The sequence below is a fragment of the Amblyomma mixtum genome, chromosome 3 (genome assembly GCF_055824585.1).
Source record: "Amblyomma mixtum isolate Tamu chromosome 3, ASM5582458v1, whole genome shotgun sequence".
NCBI classification, from domain to species: Eukaryota; Metazoa; Arthropoda; class Arachnida; order Ixodida; family Ixodidae; genus Amblyomma; species Amblyomma mixtum.
The window spans coordinates 169,974,612-169,997,189 of record NC_143014.1 but is presented as its reverse complement, the minus strand read 5'-3'; the positions used below and the strand labels follow the sequence as shown (position 1 = coordinate 169,997,189).

At 48.8% G+C, this 22,578-nt stretch overlaps 1 protein-coding gene across 1 annotated transcript in view; it reads left to right on the top strand.

The window, feature by feature from the left end:
* LOC149352684 (uncharacterized) overlaps positions 1–22,578 on the top strand; it is a 290,443-nt gene that overhangs the window by 224,644 nt on the left and 43,221 nt on the right. The window contains exons 7-8 of the mRNA XM_089581905.1: positions 570–1,497; positions 21,840–21,943. Coding sequence (XP_089438031.1) covers positions 570–1,497; positions 21,840–21,943 — 1,032 coding nt within the window. The remainder of the gene's footprint in view (positions 1–569; positions 1,498–21,839; positions 21,944–22,578) is intronic.

The window sequence follows — 22,578 nt, the reverse complement described above, 5'->3', positions numbered from 1 at the left end:
TGAGTTGCTTTGGGACGTTAGACACCCATAAACCATAAACCTTTTTCTCCACCCCCCCCCCCCCCCCCTATTTCTATTTGCCAATGGGACGACTAGTTCAAAGTCTGCAGTCTGATTCTCCATATGCTACTGGTGCATCACTTCCTCCATCTTTTAGGCAACGATTATACAGCCACCGTGCGGATAAAGTTGCGTCTCTCTCTGTCGGCGTCCAAACTTAGAAGGGATGTGATTTATTTTCAACTTATATTGCTGGGAAATTTGCCGCTCATCGCCCGTTGGGCTAGACGTCTTGCCGCGTTTGCCTTGCACTGCGCTGCGCCACACGCATCTGAATGCAGCCGCTAGCGTCATTCCGCCACCACTATTGAGCAGTTTTTATGGTTGGTCTCTTCAGGCCTCACTATCACAAATGCCTCTCACATCCACTATGACGCTTGTACAATCTTTCTATCTCCTCCTCTGCTGTTGCTCAGACGCGACCAGAAGCTAAAGCACACACGGTTTCCTGGTAAATGCGATCGCGTTTAAACGTTTCCGCCGACAAACACATCTGCTTCGATTCGCAGGTTGCAACGCGACTCTCACCAGGACGCGAGGCGAGTGGCACAGCCCCCACCACCCGGATTTCTACCCTCCGGGCCTGCACTGCTTCATCACCATACTAGCGCCCAGCGGGTACCGCGTACTGCTTCGCATCCCGTTCCTTGAGCTGCCGCCCGCCAATGAGCCCCGCTGCGAGCACGACAGCCTGGAGATTGGGCCGCTGGCGGGCCGCGGGCCCAGGTCCGTCGTGCTCTGCGGAAGCCGCCGGAACCTCACGTACCTGTCCCTCGACGAGAGGCTCTCCATCACTTTCCGCAGCGACCCCCTACTGGAGGCCGAAGGCTGGACGGTCAAGTACGAGTTCGTCAGGCTCTGTCGGAACGAGACGCACAGCGAGGCAAGCGGCCGCGTCTGCTACCCGCCCGGTAAGAGCACGTCGCTCCTCTACTCGGCCCCCGGAGACTGCCACTTCGCGCTTATCATGCCGCTGGGCTACGAAGTGCAGCTCAGCTTCAGCACGCTCCAGGTGTCGGCCGCGCGCGCCTCTTCGTCCTGCCCCGACAACTTCATCGAGGTCTCTTCAGGAGGCACCGAACATCGGTTCTGCGGCAACTGGACGGGCAGCGCCGACTTGTCGGCGCTCCGGTCCGCGGGCAATGTGATGGCCATCCGGGTGCACCTCGAGGAACCACCCGGCAGCTCGAAGTCGCTGGCGCTGAGCGCCGCCAGCCTCGGCTTCTGTGCCACCTACGACGCGGTGCTCGTGAACCAATCTCTCGCCGAGGACTGCGAGTTCGGCTGGGTCTCCTGGGGGTTGCACTGCTACAGGGTCTTCAACGAAAGTCTGTCCTGGGCCAAGGCCAACGACGTGTGCGCCCTGCAAAGCGGCCACTTGGCTAGCGTCACCACTGAAGACTTGCAGGCCCTTCTGGACGCCATGCTTTTCTCCAGGTAAGCCTTGCACCGTGTCATGGCATGTCCTGTGTAGCGACTGCGCATGTGCTTGCGGTAAGCACTTCGAAGCTGGAAACATACTTTGCACTGGGTAACTTTAGCGGAAGAGCAGAAGAAATAAAGGTGTGGAGCGTAAGAACGAGAATCAACTTCGGATACAAATCTCAGCTTATAGAAAAAAATGCAGGAGCCAACCTGTTCTTTGTGAGAACTGAAGAACTTTAGAGACAAATGACGTTTCCCCCTGGGTGGTCGGTGCATTTAGGCCACGGCGCAATAACGCAGACAAAACTGAAAAAAAAAAGGATTTCACCGCACGGGTGCTTCATTTGATGCAAATTTCGATCAAGCGTGTTTTTTTCGCGACAGCCGGGCCGCCTGCACTTGGAAATGTTATTTCTTTATGTCTTTAGTTTTTTTCACAATGCACCCCGCTCCTTAACGGCATCGTCGCGCTCTCTTTTTATCACAGGAAAGTGACAAAAGAATTTAAACCGTGAATTATGGATCGAGAATCGATAATCTGAAATTGGTGCATTTTGTGCGTTTTGTGAAACAATTTCCAACTGCACAATTGGAAATTGTTGAAATTTGTGGAATTTGTTTTCAAGTCTCTTGCTAGCTCCCTCAGCCTATCTTTAAGACACCTCCCAGTCTGGCCAATATACCACTTACCACAGGCCAGCTGTATGGAATATACCGGGACTGGCAGGAGTCTTAGTGAGAGGCTAAAGAAGTGCGCAAAAGACGTTGAAAACAAATCAGGCAGCAAAATGATTGATCACATTCTAACATGCAGCAATTGCACTCCCACGCTAGGAGACACCGTATTGTTGCGCAAGGTGCAAGACGTAACTAGGAGGTGAAATAAATGAAGCTGATGAGATTGAAAAATCTGGTAGCACGTGTGTCAGCAATCCCTCAATTTGGCGCTCAAAAAAGAACTAAAATATTTTGCGCAGCATTAGAACTGAAATTATGCAATTCACCTCGTAAGATGAATGTATCTATGTTGATTTGACCTGTCCATGTTATTTCTTTTTTTTATTTTGTTGGTATCAGCAGCTGCTATAAAAACAAGAGGTCTGTCAATAAAATCTGAGTTGTTAATTAGCGCTCTGTCCTCTCAAACTCATTGCTTCCTGTGCTGTCGTTCTGTGCTTAAAACCAATTTCAGTAATGCACCAATGACCTCGCGGGAATGTGAAATTACTCACCGACAACTTGGTGTTTAACTGTACAGCTGCGACAGTACAGTAAGTTCCACAAAGTAGCCACGGTTGTCACAGAACACCGTGGCTGGGAGATATTCTCGATTTCTATTATTTGCGTTTTCGAAGGCAAGAATAGCAAAAAGGTCGTAATTGTTGCAGTTACTAACCTCCTACGGATGTGAATGATTTGTCACCAACTGAATTTCAAATAAAAGAACAAAAAGTAGTAAATGTACAGTCGTTAGAATCCAAATGGTCTTTGTTTGGTGACTGGCTTAAGATTTGTATTGATGTTTTCTGCGTGCGATACCTCGTTAACTTGCGCCAAAGTGCTACATATGAGTGATCGATCTTTATAAGCGATAGTGACGGTGTTTCTGGGGTCATCGGGAGTGTTCGTACGTTCGGCTAATTGGAGGAATTAATTGCCAATTAATTAAATTTGCGAACGCTCTTGCAAAAGCATTTTCATTCTGAAGAAGTTACAAAACACAATCTTCAAAAATGCACGTAGTCATGTTTGGTGTTCGGAAAAAAAAAAGAATCCCGACAACGGGCTAAAGCCACTAAAAAGATAGTCAGTGTTTGCAAAACTCGTCATCTTGTAACTAATCTTTCGCGTCGTCATTGCTCTGATTATGCCCACTGCAGGACTAAGGCCTCTCCCATATCTCTCGAACTAACCCATGCAGTACAGTGTCAGCTGCGGCCGCCTTATCCACCCCAACTTCCTAATCTCGACCGCCCTCCTTCCTGCCTCCTCCTCCTACGCTTTCCTTCTCTTGGTATCCAGTCCGTTGCCCTTAACGACAATCGATTACCTTGCCTTCGCATTGCATTACTTTCCCGAGCCCATGTCTTCCTCTTGATTTCTGCTAGGATGTCATTAACTCGCGTCTCCTCCCTGATCCCCACTGCTCTCTTCCTGTCTCTTAACATTACACCCATCATTTTCCTTTCCGTAGCTCGCTGCGTTGTCCTTAATCTAAGTTTAACCATTTTCGTTAGCCACGACGTTTCTGCCCCATAGACGAGTACCGGTGAGGTACAGCTGTTATACATTTTTCTCTTGAGAGATACGTTTGGTTTCGTTTATTAGGGTTTAACGCCCCGAAGCAACCCCAGCTATGAGGGACGCCGTAGTGAAGGGCTCCGGAAATTTCGACCACCTGGGGTTCTTTAACGTGCACTCATATCGCACAGTACACGGGCCTCTAGAATTTCGCCTTCATCGAAATTCAGCCGCCGTGGCCGGGATCGAACCCGCGTCTTTCGGGTCAGCAGACGAGCACCGTAACCACTGAGCCACCGCGGCGGGGCTCTTGAGAGATACTGGCATGATCTGAGAGTACCTGCGAAATGCGCTCCATCCCATTTCTATTCTTAGTAATTGCACTCACGTGATCCGGATCTGCAGTCACTTCATGCCCCAAGTAGACCTATTCCTTTCAAATAGTAACTGGTCGCGAGAGGTGGCTCGGGAAGAGCAACCTGGGTCCCACAAGCCATACCAACGGCAGCAGCTGCCATCGCAGGGCAGTGGCACATCGCTTAATCGCTGCACCGGCAGTCGTACGAGGGCTTCCATGGATCTGTGAATGTAAAGTAGAGAATGACGAATTCTGCATATGTGGCCATTAACCCGTTATCGCTCTAGGAACAAATACACTTCGTGAACGATAAATACGAACACCGGAACTGAAGTAGAAACCGAAGTTCTAGAGCACCTAATTCGCATTCGGCCCAACTACGCAAATCGACCGTCAAAGTTAATTTATATATGGCCCTGATTCCGTAATTCCTGCATAACTGGTGTAGTTTACTGGGTCACACGCTTTCTAGTAACCTATTAAGGCTATATAAAGAGGTTGTTTATACTTTGTTCATTTCTCTACCACCTGATTAATAGTATCAATATTTCATTTGCCGAGTAGACTTTACGATAGCCTGCATGATGGTCCTTTGGTGAACTGAAGTCCAAGGTTCTCCTGATTTTATTAGCGATTACCTTAGTGAATACCTTGTTGTCAACGGACATTAAGCTGATCGGTCTAATTTTTCAAGTCCTTGACGTCCCGTTTCTTAAACATTAAGATAATGTTACCTTTCGTTCAAGATTCCGGTACGCTCTAGGTTATGAGGCATTGCGTGTACAGGGTGGCCAGTTTTCCTAGCACAATCTGCCTTCAACAGATCAGCTGTTACTTGATCCTCACCAGCTGCTTTCCCCCTTTGCATAGCTTCTAGGGCTTTCTCTCTGCCCTACTGCCTCTCTGATTATTGTCCCGATCGCTTCGGCTACTGTATAGATCTGTGTAGAACTCATCGGCTACTTTAACTACTGCCCTGTTACCCTGTTAATACATACATCTGATTTTTGCCTACGCCTAACTTCCTCTTGACTGTTTTAGGCTACCTCCGTTCTTTAGAGCATGGTAAAAGAATGCAGCGCGAAAAGACAAGGACTAACGGAGAAGTGGACAGGACTGGCGCAGCGCCAGTTTGGTTTGGTTTATTAGGGTTTAACGCCCCGAAGCAAATCCGGCTATGAGGGACGCCGTAGTGAAGGGCTCCGGAAATTTCAACCACCTGGGGTTCTTTAACGTGCACTGAATTCTTTAACCATGATCACTGACCAACAAGCCCAAACAGCCTCTTCATTTCTTTAGAGCATGCTCGATTCTTTCCATATTATACCCCCTTATGTCAGTTATATCAGCAACCTTACGCTTACTGATCAATTTTGATAGCTCGGCCAGTTTTATTCTGTCTGTCGTCTCCTGAGAGAGCTTACTGGTATCCTGTCTAACTATCCTACCACTTACTTTTAATAACTTTTTAGTCTCTCAAACCTCGCTGCTCTCCAAACTAATGTAAACTGTAAGGAACACAGACTTTATTGATAACTATGCGGTTTTTCTATAACAAGACAGCTTCATGCATCTTCATGTTTGCATTCGTTTCTGCCACTTGCGCCGCCACTGGTTTCTGATAAAGAAACAGCGTCACTCAACCAACACACGCTGGCCCTAAAGGGGGTCATATATTTGGGGTATGTAAACTAGCACAAAGCGCACGTTTTGCTGATGTATAGTAACATTTTCTGTCATGACATTTTTCGATCACATGGCTTTGTTTGCCGCTAGGGCTTAATTGCTCGGTTTGATCACCGCGAAAGCTTCGTACGCTAGTTTTGTGAGCCTGAAACTACCACGCTGGAAAAGTTCACTGCCGTTCGGGTTGGGTAGTTCGACGCAAGTAACCTCAAAAGCACAACATTTCTTATATACCTTGGATATCCAAAACGGACACGCCATGACCGCCTTGTAGGCACCTTGGTAACCTTGTTCGGACAACGAACGCTAAATTATATAACATTTCGTAGATGATGTGTCGCCATGACTAGTGGTAGTACTAGGGGTGCAACTAGTGACGCGACTGTTTAGTGATTGAGCTCTTTACCTGCTTCATCAGTCAGTAACAGTCACTAACGGCACTTGGACCCGCTGTCAATAAGGTCGTAGTAACCTGTGGGATAAGCAAATTCGTAGTTGTTTGGTAGCGACCGCTATGGCCTCTACTTTTTTTTTTTTTTTTTTTTGAAGTGGGTCTCGTGCCTTCCCCCTTCTCCCCGCGCGAAGAAGACCAGCTTCCTCTTTTGGCATATTTCCCTGTCTGGAGAGCAACAAATTTCCCAAACAAGCTCCTTTCTGCCACACAAATGGGCTCCGTTGTGCCCCGGCTACCCCGTTTCTGGTCGCGACATACGCGGCGGGCGCACTTGCAAAGGATCGCTGCGGCCGCATAACAAGCTGAATGCGAGCGGCAGTCGTAGGCAGAGGCGCAGGGCCCGAGAGTGTTCACGCGTGTCTCTTCCCTAGACGCAGCAACTAAACAAAAAAAAAACGCGCTGCCTGCAGGCGCCCTCCGAACGTCAATTTCTGCGCGGTCGACACACGGCGGCGCAGGCATAAAACGCGCGTCGCTGAACCGTGCCGCTCGGCCGCCATGCGTGACGCCGCGAACTTGTTTGATCTCCGGCGGCGGCGGCAGGCTGAGAAGCACGTCGCGCGCGGGCGCGCGCCCAGGGCACTTGTGGAGCGGCGGCGGGCTCTGCTTCGGCGGGCAAATGGTAGGAGCCGCGGCTGCCGTCCCGCGCGCGCGCGGGGGGCTGACAAACAAGGAACGACGGGCTAGCCATAAATCTTTACAAGCTGCGTCGACGAGGCCCCGGTTTTGGGGCCACGAGCTGGCCGCACGCTCGTCACACAACGAGCGCTGTCTTGTGATCGAAGCGGGAAGGAAGGGCTGAAAAGGCTACAGTGAGTTTTCGACGCTCATAAGCAGCAGCCAGGAGACTTTCTGGCAGCAGCAGATGAGCGAAGTGGTTCTTGTTCCTTTTTTTCTTTAAGCTACGGCTGCAGGTTCCCTCGTTCGCCGTTTTCCTTTCTGATTTGGCGTCTGGCAGCACTAAACGTAACCATTATTGCGACGCGACTCCCTATACGAACCAGGGAAAGGATTGCATGCCCTGAAAGGTAAAGTGCCGCCGCGGTGGCTCAGTGGTTATGGTGCTCGGCTGCTGACCCGAAAGACGCGGGTTCGATCCCAGCCGCGGCGGTTGAATTTCTTTGGAGGAGAAATTCTAGAGGCCCGTGTACTGTGCGATGTCAGTGCACGTTAAAGAACCCCAGGTGATCGAAATTTCCGGAGCCCTTCACTACGGCGTCTCTCATAGCCTGAGTCGCTTTGGGACGTTAAACCCGATAAATATAAATCAAACCGAAAGGTAAAGGTGAATAGTAACAAATATAAAGACAAACACTCACTATGGCAAATGAAGGAAGAAGTAAAGGGAAAAGAAACCGCTGACCGCAAAGGCTGTCCGGTGGGCGTGTCGGGAAAGTTTCTGGCCGGAAAGTAACCTCTGTTACGAGAGATTTCATCTTGATACTTTTTTTTCCTGCAAGCATATGCATTGGAACACTCACCTCGCGCGCAGACAGGCAGAAATTTGCGCTCTATGTTTACTCTGGGATTCGGCATCTGGCATGGCGCACCTGCAACCAACGTAAAAAAAAAAGAAAACAAGGATTGACACTTACAGTAAGGATAAATTTTATGTTTAGTGAAAGGGTGCATTGAAACCTGAATTCACAAAAGAACACATATGAAGAGGAATAAAAAAAACTGTGTGGTGGGTAGGAGCCACTTGCGTACTCTTTTTTTTTTCATTTATGTTTTTTCTACATCGACGTAAATAACATTACAGTGTTCTCAGTGTTCGCGCTCGAGTCTCATTGAAACCGGCGGATTAGAAAGACGCTTCCTTTGATAATACAAACACCCTTAAGCTGTTTGTGTGCACAAAAGATGAGTAAACGTTCTTATGACCCATTCATATTATACACCGGAGTGACAGCGCGGAAAATAAATACGGGACGCGTGATGCTTTGCTGCGGCATCCTTTCGTCGTCGTCTTCCCCTTTCGGGTACTGGAAGTGAAGCTTGCGCGCAGCGGAAAGTTCCGGATTCTTCACAAAAATTCCTCTTGCCTGGTAAATAAATACGATGCGCTCGAATAGAGCGTGGCGTCCTCTGGTATAGGAAGCTGAGGTAAACTAAGCCGCGTCTAATTTCGCGCTCCGCATCGATCAGCCACTCATGCTCCGGACAGGTTCCATTCCAAGCAGCTTCCTGATGATGTCTTCTGGTTTCCTCTGACGCCGCTCACAAAACCGACGAAGAAAGCGGTTCAATGCAAGCGAAAAAAAATTGGGAAACGCTTAAGCGTAGAACGCCACAGTGTTATCGGGTCCCGTTCGAGTCGCCTACTCATTTACCGAATTCCTAATTAGCAAAGCCGCCGCGGTAGCTCAGCGGTTATGGTGCTCGGCTGCTGTCCCGAAAGACGCGGGTTCGATCCCGGCCTCGGCGGCTAGAATTTCTTTGGAGGAGAAATTCTAGAGGCCCGTGTGCTGTGCGATGTCAGTGCATGTTAAAGAACCCCAGGTGGTCGAAATTTCCGGAGCCCTCCACTACGGCGTCTCTCATAGCCTTAGTCGCTTTGGGACGTTAAACCCCATAAACCAAACCAAACCAAACCTAATTAGCAAACTCATAATTCCTCACCTACGCATCAGTGCATGTCCCTAAGACACTTAACTAAGCCAAACACTACAACGCATTCAGTTGTGGTCTTTGGCTTAGGGAAGTGTCTTAGAGACGCGCACTGATGCGTAGATGGGGAATTATTAGTAAGGCATTTAAGGCAGAAAGCTGGGCTAGTTGGTGTTTGGATTGAGAGGACATAGTAGTAGCGCAAAAAAAAACAAGGACGACAGGGTAGAGAAAGACGCCTAGCGCCTGTGTTGTCTTTCTCTACCCTGTCCTTGTTTTTTTAGCGCTACTACTATGTCCTCTCGAATTATTAGTACAATAATACGCCAACCTTTATTCAGCCCGAACTGCCGAGCCTTCGTGGCCTATGAATAGCGTGCTCATCTCGCAACAATAAGGCCCTGGGTTCTATTCCCACCCAAGTACAAGTTAACCAAGTTTTACGTTCAGCTTAATTTTATTAATTCTCTGCTTCAATCGGGATTTTCAGCTTACTGCCAACGACGCCGACGACGACGCCGGCTTTTCTGCGACACGCGACCCTTAACGCTATCGCGTGAATACGACTGCCGTTCTGGGTGCGACTAAATGCAGGTGGCTAGAAGACGATTCGGCAGCGGCGCAACAGTGCACGCGGGTACTCGCTCTCGTACGAAGCGTCACGTTTCGCCAACTCGCTTGACGCGCGGTCGCAGTGTTGCCTTAAGCGCGGCTGCATTGTTGTAATGGAATCAGAGCGAGATCATCGCGGGCTCTTAGCACCGTGATCACCAGCGCATTTTCTGAAGCCGGAAGGACGTAACATATTACCTGTTTTCCTTTGTGAGTTTCTTCAGCGCTTTCTGCTACGCTAATTGTAAGTGTTAGTGTTAGATTTAATGGAGGCTACCTTTCTTGTTACACTCCGAGTACTTCTAATCGCGAAGCACTCCGAAAAAGACAAGAAGAAAAATCTATTTTGCGCGGCGGGAGCAATTAAAGGGCGCTTTAATTACTACGACGACCGTCACGCCCGAAAGCGTAAAGTAACACGGGCTGCTGGAGCACACCGTCCATTTTAAAATCAAGAGAAAGAAAAAAATATATTACCTATCCGTATAAGCATTTGGACCAGGAATTTTGTCGTTGAATCCGAACGAAGCCTTCTCCGACTATAGCTTGGCAGAAGAAGACAGCGCCGACTGCACTCAATGTGCCAACTTTAGGGACAGAGTGCGCGGGGACTTTGACAGGATAATAAATTTTCCCCTCAAAAGTGTGTCTGTCGTTAACAGAAAGGCAGCCCCGGACTCATTTCCAAACGGTTTTCACGCCTGCACAATTGCTAGCGCAACGCTCAGCACTCTCTAGTAATAAATCATTGAAAGCACTGCTGGCAGACGGTGCTGCCAGAGGAGTGCGCGACTCTGAGCTAAGAAAGAACGCGAAGACGCCTCCCAAGATGATCGAGTGTCCTCTCCACTGGGGCTCCGATATGTACCGGGCGCATGCGTTTTTTTTTTTTTTTTTTTACGATAGGGCGACATTAATCTGCCAGGGATCATTAGTCACGAAAGCAGTGTACGTTTAATGTGCGTGAGCCATTCTTATAAATATTGTGATATAACAATGACACCCTATACTACTGCATCAACAGCAGACCCATATTGCGAGTAGGCGGGAGCAATGAAGTGTACAAAAGGCATTAATGCAACTGAACTGAAGAGTTACCCACGTCTACTGCAAATAAAAAAAAACTGTTCATGGTAAGTCGTGCTAGTAGACTCAGTTATGCCTCCACCTCGTTTCTAGCTTACAAGACCATTTAGGACATCTCCATACATTTTTTTTTTCTTGGTAAAATTTTATCGTCCAGCTTTTTGGGCTTCTGCTGGAGTTTGCTCGTCAGCAAAAGGAGTGTTTACTGCAGAGGGATTTCGAGTTTAATATGGAATATTTTTTTTCCCCCGCCAATCGATTCAAACTCGGGACAATTATGACGTCACGGGCATCAGAGACGGCTCCGTGATTTTGCGATTGGAATTAGATGGTGGCTTGGCCTAGCTTCGGAGGTTCCGAAACAAAAACCACTTGACGTCATTGCACTTTGCTGAAGAAAACAACCTGTAGTGATGGTATCTGTACTCCTTCTATCTATTTTCTATCCCCTAAAAGCTCCTTTACAGTGAAAGTAGCGTTTTTTGCATCAAAAAGGGGTAATATAGGACGACTTCAGTTTTTCCTCGGTGTGCCTTTAATGCGTCCGCAGAGAATTAACGTGCGCTGCAACACTCGACCGCAGTCGATTGCAAAACGGTAGTTAATATAACCGAGCTCGAGCTCGAATAGGATCGAATTCACGAAGGTGGGCAAGTGCGGCTTCCCACTGACGGCGACGTCCATCTCGCCAGAGGAAAAAGGCGAGAAGCGGCTCGTTATATTGAAAGTCTCGAGCTGCTGCAATGCTGCACAGCCTTAGTCCAAAGTCTTCATGACACATGGTGGGCTTTTCATCCGTATAGTGGAGCACTTACGGCGCCCATGAAGCTCTAAATCTCTGTTAAGGTGAAAATCGTCGTCCTTACTTTTCAAGTCATTTTGGTTTTCAGAGATGCCTCAACGCTCGACTATAAAGCTCAAAACCGAATCATTTGGCCTCAAGAGATTTGAAGGAGGCGGCATGCGCCCTCCTATGACGCCTTCTTAGCTACCGGAGCCTGAACATCCGTCACCTTTTCTATACAACTTTAGACGTCGCATCACGTAAAAAAAGAGCGCTCCGTAATTCGTTTCTTACTTTCTTTCATTTCTCCTTGCGTATTCTATCTTCCTCTTCATTCTGACGAGTCACTGCCTGGCGGAAGGTTGCCCAGCTCGATGGAGCAGATGTCGAGCACTTTAGCGGGTGTCTAAGTGGCTCCGACCCAGCATGTCCTCACGAAGCATTTCGTCGAAAAACAAGACTGTCAGATGAGCTGCGCCAGGAACGAACAAAACGAGCAAAGTGCTTTAAACAATTTTCGAGGAAAAAATTACACAGTTATGATGGGCGGAAATTTCGCAGCGACGAGTTATGAAGCGTGATGAAAAGAAAAGATGCCCAGGCTTAGCTTGGTTAAGCCAAGAATGCGTTGCATATTGCGCGGTCTTTTTGCGCCGGCGCAGCGCCCCTAGCGGGAGGAGCGGCAGTCAGGTGGTGGCTGCGGCCGCGCGACCGCGCGAGTTCGGGCCCAGCTTTTCCTCCGGCTGTCGTGACGTCACGTCACGTGGTTTGGTGGCTGCCCGGCCGCGCCCAAGGGCTGAACTGAGTGATTGCAATATGCAACGCATAAAATCAGGCGTAAACTTGTGGGCGTACGTAAAAATAAAGAGGGGGGGGGGGGGGGGGGAGATATGTACGGAGTACAAATCAAAGATTACAAACAGCAATACTAAACTATAAAGAATGCATGGAAACCACATAGATTTCACTTTCAAGCTGTGTGTTTCGTTTATTGGGGTTTAACGTCCCAAAGCGACTCGGGCTATGAGCGACGCCGTAGTGAAGGGCTCCGGAAGTCTCTGCCACATTGGGTTCTTTAAAGTGCACTGACATCGCACAGTACACGGGCATCTAGAATTTCGCCTTCATCGAATTTCGGCCGGCGCGGCCGGGATTGAACTCGCGTATTTCGGGTCAGCAGCCGAGCGCCGTAACTACTGAGCCACCGCGACGGGTCAAGATGTGTGTGGCGGAGCAGATATTTACCGACGTACTGGTGTAGGCTATAGGGCTGTTAATATTGCTCCTGTGACGTACAGTTTTTCTAGTGTCGTCTTTCGTGGTTGGCGTAGTAAAATTCGGCATCAAAGGTAGGGAGTAGCCCGCTGGCCAGTGTTTCGCCAAGAGGACTTGTCTTGGTTTCCTGACAAACTGAAGCAAACTGCCTCACCGTGGAAGCAGGAATGTTAGACAAGCAGCTCCGCTTTATCATTCTCATATGGAGGTGAGAGTACAGCAGCGGGAACTGCTGTATCTGCGATACAGTACTGAGCTTCTTGACACCAGTGCGGTTCTTTTTGGCGTCTAAATAAGTAAGGCTCACCGCGGTGTCTCAGGAATTCCGCGTCCTGAGTGCTAGGTCGCTGAATCGAATATCCCGACCGCGGCAGCCGGATTTAGATAGAGGCGAAGCGCTGAGACGCCCGTGCACTGAGACCTAGGTGCACGGTAAAGGACCCAAGGCGGTAGAAGTTAACCTTCAGACTCTCACTACAGACTGCATTATGGTCCACAGAGCAACTTTGGAGGCAAAAATTTATTCACGAAATATTTCTGGACCAGAACTGGTGACGCTCCAGGGAGTATCAAGCCCATTTGTGAGATCGAGTGCCTAGATTTCATGTGTTTACCAGGGAGCAGTGACTAAGGGCCGACCTAATACAAGCAGAAGCTGTTCCCTCTTTAGCTCTCCTCAGCTGACACCACCTCTGACACGACCGCACTATGATGTGGACGAGCAACAGGACGAGGAGAAACCGTGAAGTCACGCAGCACATAGGGCTGGAGTAGGAATGAACAAACATTTATTCGGCGTATCGGTTAGGCGATCTCAGCCATCTTCAGGAAGTGTCACGCCTTGCGTGGGTTTTGATTGGACACAACACAAAGTGGCACTGCTTCGACAGTAAAAAATTGGCAGTGGTTTAGCTCTGGTTAAACCTGGAGGATTGCCAAAGCAACGAGGAGAGAGAGAGAGGCGATGGAGAGCGCGCGGCAGCGGCGGCGGCGGCCCCGGCACGCTAGCTATGCGCCACTACTGCGCATGCGCAACTAGCGAGCGCGGCGGCGGCACCTCTGAGTCACCCGCGCAGCGACGGCGGCGGTGCGCCAGCTGTGCGCCGTGTGACGTCACTGCTCCTCGCGCATGCGCAGTATGGCCTTTCGTCAGCTCCGCGAAATGGGTCGGCGACTCTCGTAGTGTTGCTTTCGCAACAAAAAGAAAATAAAATGGAGCCGCACACTAAGATGTGACGAGCATGTAGTCTCAGCAAACGTTAAACCCAGGTATTTGTAATGTGGACTGCGGCAGCGTCAAAAGCGCGGCTACAGCGATTAAAGGCAATGATGCGAGCAGAGGGGAGCTTTGTTAGTCACTCGGGCGATCAGGTCTGAGCGCCAACGCCGCGGCCCTGCCCATTGCTGCAGGCAAGGTGCGCTGGCATATAGCAGTAACTCACCGGATGAGATTCCAACGAAGAACACTTGTGCCAGCACTTCACTCAAGCGCGTGCTGGCGTTCGGCGAACAAGGCCACTTCAGTCGAACTGCCAGACTTTCAGGATTTCTAGGTAATGATGTGACGCAGCCTGCCTCCTGGACTGACTCTGGGTCGTTCAGCCAGATGGCGTCTCCATTTGACGGTTCAAGGACAATCCAGGTGCATTCGCACGACACTGCGAGAATAAAACAAGGTTTTCATGGCCAAGTTATCAAACGAGAGGCTGTTTGACGGGGGTGTGCGCCCCTTGCCGGGACGCTGTGTCGAGCTAACACACTTAACCATGAAGTAAAGGCCAAACCCAGCAAGCAATGAAAAGCGCGAGAAGAAAATGCCCAATACTCATCCGTAACACGGCGAAACTTGGATGACCTTGGAACGTGAACGCTTGTGCCCTCGACGAGGTCAAACATCAGTTCCTGCTGTTTTTGTTGGCCCCCCTCTAAAATGGCACATACCCACTATAGGGAGGATTCGCCAGGATTTTGTGACGAGAGCCAAAGGAAATGAATGTAGAGGTTTAAATGTACAGGGAGGTTCTAAGCCTATACGCACAAAAACCGCCTCAGACTTTTTCTTCTTCTTCCTCTAGTTCCGTCGTTCTTCCCTTTATTTTTTTTATTTCTGCGAGAAGCAGACTTTCATTTAAAGAAAAAACAGCTGTCAATCTGCAATTCACAACGGTTCCAAGCTAGAGAACAGCTGCGTCTTCTGCTGGCCGTCGCCGCGCTCTGCAGTCCAGCTGGAAGATCGTAGCTTATTTTCGCCACGGCCAGCCTGCCCGAGCAAGGCTCGTGCTTTCTTCGCCCGCGAGCGAAGAAGAAAGAGCCAGAGAGCGGCAGCGAGGCGCTCGTGACGGTGCATGATGCTCTCGGTGCTTCCGTGGCTCTTCGACATCAGCCTACAGCTGCCAGCGCTGAGCAGGAACCTTGCGGGGAAACCGGAGATGGACAAGGAGACGTACTTGCGCACCGTTACCAAGCTGCAGTCACGGATCCAGCGCCTGGAGGAAAATCTGGAGAACTCCCGCGTGGAGGCCGCCCAAAAGAGCGCCATGCTCAAGGAACTGCGTCAGCTGTGCATCGAGAAGGACGACCAGCTGCGCAGGGACATCGAGGAGATGAACGCCATCCGGAAGGACTTCGAGGAGCTGAAGCGGCTGTACGCCGAACGTTGCCGTCGCAAGTCCTGCGTCATCATGTGACCGAGGCACGTTCGAGAGAGCACGCGCTGCCGCCGCCGGTCCGAGCCGCAGCGGAGCTGCTCCTGGGGTGCTGCAGCGAAATTCGGGGCACCCGCCCCCTTGGACCGAAGACCTTCGCACGACGCTGTCAGCGCCGCTGGGCCGCCACATCTTGGTGTCAACGCAGCCGCCAGACAGGTAACGCCTGCCTGCCACACTTCTCCCTCCGCGCCGCCGAAGCCCAACGCCAGTCTCTCAGCCGCCACGAAGTTCGGACGCCGCTCTCGGTCGCCGACCACGTGCCGCGTGGTGCGATGTGCCGCAAGAAAATTACCGGCTAGACGCTCCGCTCTCCAAAACTGACGTCCTAATCTGCTTAAAATTAAGAGAGGTGGAAAGTGGGTGGGGAGACAGGGCCTACTGACGTTGATATTCAAGAGTGGCGGGACCCGAAAAAAATCTTTTGTTTCAGCGCCGGCGGAGGACTTCGCCAGTGTGTTTGACCACGTGTTCCAGTGTGCATTTATTTCTTTTTTGCCTATTATGTCTACTGGTTTCTTTTCTTTATATTCTGTACCCCGGCTTTGTTGCCAAGCCTGCACCGTTCTTTGAATGTAAATAAAGAAACTTGTGTCGTGAACTTCAGCGTAGTCGGATGCCGTAGCGCCTCTTCTGCGACTCGGCTTTGTTAGAGCTGCCAGCTCAGCGTTTGAATCTAATTAAACAGTGTGCGCTAGACTATTGAGCGACCTACGCCCGAGTTCCCACGTCCCGCACCGCTCAAGACTCCTACGCACGGTGCGAAATGTTTGCAGTATAAAGCCCGCCGCCGTCGGCTTTGTGTATTGCAGTGCATAAAAAAAAAACTACAGAGAATGTTTACAGATTCGAATCGGAGCGAAAGCATGGATTTGTGCTGCGTAGAAGACGACGGTGAGCAAGCAGTGCCACGGGACGGAGCAGATAGAAGTTGATGAAGACGACGCTCTCCAATGCACAGCGCGAGAGAGTGGTGCAGTTTAAGCCTGGGGACATCATCATCATCATCATTTCATATCATTTCATTTCATTTTATTACTCTCAAGGCCGGTCAGGCGTTACAGAGAGGAGTAGGCAAAAAAAATAAATACAAAGAAACAAACAAATAAACAGTTACAATTCATAAGCATTAACAGTATCCTTGAATTTCTGAGAATCATTGATGACGACGACGGTGGAGGGCAGGTGATTCCAGTCCGAGGCTGTTCTGGGGACGAAGGAATTTAGATATTGGACAGTCCTGCACTGTGGAATGTGCACCTTTAGTTGATGATCTCTGCGGGACGATATGTGCACCGGAGGAGTAAACAAGGACTACTTTAAGGTTTCGTTGCCGTAATATACTTTATGAAATGTTCAGAGGCGCGAAATGCGGCGCCGTATGGCAAGATCCGGAAGATTAAGCGTTGTTTTCATTTCTGAAACACTGGCATGGCGGGAGTAATTTGACATTATGAACCTTGCAGAGCGATTTTGGATGGATTCAAGCAACCCAATGAGAGAGTTAGTGTATGGGTCCCACACTGGAGCAGCGTACTCAATTTTTGAACGGAGGAGTGTTTTGTAGAGCAGTAGTTTCACAGGGATAGGGGCAAGGGAAAAGTTACGACGGATGAAGCCAAGCATGCAGTTGCCCTCGTTAGTAATATATTCAATGTGAGCCTTCCAGGACAGATCATCTGTTATTTGAACTTCAAGGTACTTATACTTGTTTACTTGGGTCAGTGGGGTGTCGTCGAGAGAGTATGAGCACGGAATGTTGTGATTAGTCGTGCGCGTAATTCTCATTAATTTACATTTGTTAACGTTTAGTTTCATAAGCCAGGTATTACACCAAGTTCCAATTATGTTCAGATCATTTTGAAGAGCGCATGCATGCATCATCATACGAGGTGTTTCGGCTACGGCGATAGCCTAGTGGTCACGCTGAGCGGCCCTTAAAAAAGGTCTGTTCGTGCAGCCGTGGGCTCGACTCCCAGTCATGGATATTTATTTAATTTCTTTTCCTCTTTTTCATGGTTTGACCTCTAACTCACCTGATGGTCAAATTTACACTGTCCGCGATTTAACCCCGACGTCCCATAGCGAAGCTTCCGCTTCAAAAGCGAGTATTTTATACAGCTCTTCATGCGGCCCGCGCTTATACCTACTCGTTGTGAGCGCATGTTGTACACAGTGTGCAAAGCAAAACGCCCCGTCAAACTTGGAGACTTATGTCTGCCTTCTTGGCAGCACTGATTGAAGCACTACTTTGGAAAAGGCCTCTCCAACTACGTTGATCGAAAAGACTGTCCATTGAATCAACGTCGCTGAAAAGGCTTCGTCATTCTGGGATATATTTGTAATCTCGAGGTGAGGTTGTTCTTCGCAGACGTGCGCCAGGATGGATACCAGCCCTTTTAGCCCGATGACTGCAACATTCTAGAAGGAGCTAAAAATTCAACGGACCGCGCCTGCATTTAGACCAACGCCCAAAAAAATGCTGCTATCTCGACTGTCCTCAGTTTCGTTTTCGTAGCGAACTACTTTAGTAACATAACGAAAGAAAATTTCAAACAGTGTTTCATAAGTTTTGAGCCTCAATTATTGCACAGTAGTCAACGAAATGATGAACGAGCAGCTTGCTTTGACTGAGTTTTGCCTAAAGCGGCATTACTCAACCAGGCGTCAAAATTTTAAAAAGGCACTGTGTTTGTTTTGTTCGCATCCCATATATCGTAGCAAACGGAAATTGGGAAAATGGTTTTGAGGAAAGGAAATGACGCAGTAACTGTCTCACATATCTCAGTGGACACCCGAACGACGCTGTAAAGAAAGGGATAAAGGACAGAGTGAAAGAAGAAAAGAAGAAAGAAGTGCCGTAGTGGATTAATCTCTCACGTTTAATCCTATGAAAATTTTCTTATGTATACCATTACACCTTGGCCAATCCCCCCACGTGGGTATGTGCCATTATAAAGAGGTGAAGAAGAAGAAGAAGAAGATTAATCTCAAGAAGTGGCGCTTCACCATTTGCAGCTAAACTTTTCGACCGGTTTTTCTTGCCCAGTCATCTGCCTCACCTAAAGTTTGCTTTTAGGATGTCGTGAGCACCTTCATTCCCTCACTGCCTGGGCAACAATCCTTGGCACTTTTCTGAGTTCTTTATTCACTCGGTTGCTTGGGTCACAGAAAGTGCCTGAAGCCATAACTAGCACGGAGAGAAAATATACGATAAGTTCCATATAAAACGGCGTGTCACTGATTTGATAACCCCTGACAGAACAAATTACCCATGAGCATCAATGAGCAATCATCTCTTTGTTGGGGCAAATGCCCTATCAAGGGAGCTCTACTATACTGATCGACTCCATTCCATTTCGAGGAAGTCGCCTGCATATATTGTATATACAATTTCTGTTGATACCACCTATTTACCTCACAATTCATTGGTCCTCCAGCCCCGACATAGTGCATCTTAGAGACGGCTAACGCGCACAAGTTTAACATAAAAGACATATTGAGTTGAACCAGCATCCATTAGTCTCGAGCACCACGCAGACCTCATTTAAATTGCAATTGCGACAGGTAAGTCGCTTTGCTCGCATATCCAAGCCAGAGTCCATGAGGGTATTCCTCGTACTCCTGGTTGTCAATGGTACGATTCTTCAGCACTCTTTGGTGTCCTCGTCGACTTCGTTCTGGCTCTTCGGCATGCACTTTTGCACCACGACCTCCTATATTGCATGGAAAAGTGCGTGTAAGTGCTAAATATGGTTCAGTGCTTCTGCCTGCCACTCATGTTTTCATCTCCGTTGATCTTGCAACTGTCATTTCCTTTGCCTTTGTCAACCCAAAATCGGGCCACCTTTTCACGTCCGATGCCTCCAAGGTTCTTGGTATTGTTGACCGCACGTCCGACGGCACCCGCCCGCAAGGATGCAGACTCGTGCAGACGATTATAGCCGTGTGGACATAATAAAAACAGGGGATGGTTGGAATTCAGTTGCGAAAGGAATAAGGAAAAAAACATTTAACGCGGGGTCTGGTGCGATTCTATTCCCCTTCAGTGAGTACGCGCCATTGTCTTCTTGAATACAACAACAACAATATCCGTAGGCACCGCTCTATTCTCACCTCCATGTTTTCCCGTTATCAGACACCACTTCCATTTCGCGGCACGAAACACTGTGTGCTTAGGGATGACAGTGCCTACGAGTGATTTTTATTTCCCTGCATCCACTGACAGGGGGTCTTTGAGGCTGCGTTTCACATTATCTACTCTGGGCACAGATTGCAGATTTCAATCCCAGGGAAGGAACTTCGCGGTTGTCTTCGACTACCTCCTTCTGCCCAGTGATCACAAAATGAACAAGGGAGGGGAAAACCTCAGTTTGCTAGAGCCAACGTTTCGACAAGGGGACTTGTCTTCGTCTGGGCAAAGCGTTCATCATCGGCAGGGATTATATAGGGCCTTCGCTCCGAGGAGGAAGGCCCCGGGGGTGGGGAAGGAAAGTGGTGTGGGAGGGGATGCGTGTCAGGAAGGGGAGGGAGGTGAATCATCATTCGCTAGGCTGCAATAGTGCAACAACCTATATCCGGGGGGTATGCAATGAACAAAAGGCTTTGAAGGGGCTGCGACGGGGGGTGGAGGCGCTGGGTGAACCTGCAAAACTCAGATAAAAGGATTAGTCAGCGTGGTACAGGGAAATGATAACAAGGGAAAAAAAAAAGGGGGGGGGGGGGGGGCTGGCACTGGAAGGAGAAAGGAAGGGGGGCATTTCCAAGGAAGGACAAGGCAGGGGGGGGGGGGGGGGGGGGGGAATGGCTCGTGTTCAGAGAAAGCCAAAAAGTGGGGGCAGAGGCGGTAACAGGAGTGTCATGGTTAACAGGAGTGTCATGGTACCCTGGCCTTCTGCCCAGGGTACTCTTGGTCGGATCCCGACTGTGGACAATTTTATTTTGCTTGTCCTTGTTTTCATTCTGTGGCGCTCTGACGCCATGTCACTCATGTCCGCACTGCGCTTCCTCCTTCCCGCTGACCCTCAAAGGTATCAACCATTCGATCACTTCCACGCATGTCCTGGACGGCCAGACTTGCACTAATAATGCAAGTCGCATTTAAAAACTAAACAGCTTCGCTGAGACAGTGTGGGGGCGGATGGCATCTCGACTACGATTGAAACCTCACTATGGTGACACATGGCGTATGTCGACACTAGTGTGAGTGCAAAACATGCGACCACGGCTATCTCTTCTCCTGAATTATTATCACAAATTGCAAAATGTTCATACGCTTGCTCCCATGCCTGGCCGTCGACACAGGCGGAGCTGTCGGCCATTCGGGACTCATTAAGCATCCTCTGTGCACTGTTGTCATCTAGAAGCCACCTTGACACCTTCACAGACTCCTCAGACGCCTTTTGTAGTCTGTGACGTGTTCTGAACGCCGACTTATTAGCCCAGGTAACTCAGGGCATAATTGAAAATTTGAAAAAAGCGCAGCTCAACAAAAAAGCTTGATGATTAGTGTGGTCGTTAATTTACTGGTTACTAAAAATTGTAGCTGTCAAGGGCGCATACAAGTAGGCTCCCGCACACGGCTCAAGCCTCTCCGGCTAGGAACGCTCCGACTACGCTCCTCGCTTTTTGAAGCCACTGAGATTCAGCGGTAATATGTTACAGAAGGTGCTCTCAGAGTGCTCCAGCTTCGTGGAGCCAACCTCCCTTCAACGTAGGCGCGAACAGAATGGCGTCCAGTATCTGGAACACAAAATAATTCTGTATATCGTGCACTTTTCTGCTACCAGTTTTTTTTTCTTTTTTTACTCGAACATTGCAACAAAGCCTGCTTGTTATCTCCTGATTTCAGCTCCGTGAATTAAATGATTCCTCTGAATGTTCACAAGGCTACATGGTTGTTATGTGAGATTGAACGTCATGGAGCTGCACGTGGTCTATCAGAGACGTCGTGGCGTAGGGCATCGGATTAATTTTGGCCGCATGTTTTTGTTTTTTTTCAACGTCCACTGGACCTGGTAGCACATGAGCGTGTTTGCACTTGGCTGCTTCGAAATGCGGTCGCCGTGTCAAGGATTCGCTCCCACGACCTTGGGATCAGTGGCCGAACGTTATAGCCACTGAGTCCATACGGCGAGTGCTGTTCTCAAAGCTATGTTCGATGCATGGTATAATAAAATGAATTTTTTTCTATTCTGCTCTTATTATATTGTTATTCTCGATTTCTAATATGCCGTATTATTCGCTTATCATTAATGTTGGCGCCCTATGAGGCAAACTATGCATATGACGTACCAGCGGATCTTGGTTCTCTGTACCTTCATTCAGTTTGTGTCTCATTTTTGTTGTCACCAAAAATGCTGCGTTTTTTCTTTTTTTAGAGTAATGCGGTGGCGAAGCCGCGTACAATCAACCACCCTTCCTTCAGTGGACGTCGCATAAGCACTTATCAGGCGTTAGCGATAACAGAGTGAAGTTTGTTAGATTGAAAGCATTTTGAATGCATTGTATGATGAAAAACTTGCTGTACTTTTTTTCTTTCAGTGCCGAATACAAGAACCACCATCATACTTTCTGGATTGGCGGCAACGATTTGCAGTACGAGAATTGTTTCACCTGGGCTGATGGTCAAGAGTTTGAATATACACGTAAGTTTCCGGCATTCTTTACTTCAATGCCCAGTGAGCTCATATATCAAAATTGTTGCGTATACCACACTTTTGTTGAGTTTAATGTGTATTATGCATTGTTTCGGCGAGCGTGCCAAACATGTAAACAAAGTATTTGTGCTCGCATATTGAATCCCGTTATCCCGCCGCACTTGTGTATGCGGGTAGACAAAGTTAAAGCGACTGTTTCTTTTTTTTTTGTCCTGTTATTTCGTTTTCTCGCTGCTTCCTTACCCGAAGGTTATAGTCCCGCACCTCCTGTCTCTGAAACGTGTTCCGATTTTAAGCGACTGCTGGAAAATCTTGGCGCATGCCACAGTGTAATGTAATGTAATGTAATGTAATGTAATGTAATGCTCCATACCAGGGACATTTGAAGTATGAAATAAAAAAAAAACATTACATGCACCTGACCCTGTGTGAAGGTGTTTTTCGTTATGCCTGCGCAAGAAAACGTGACGGAAGAAATCTGGCCTCTGAGCAATACAGCAGCTCGCTTCGAGGAAGCCGACCTTCGCTACAGGGTAGCACTGGAGGCTAAAGTTCCCGTTTTCCTTCAGGGCGAGAAGCGGCCAGCTAGGGAAATTATCAACACCGTCGCCTTGTGGACGCTT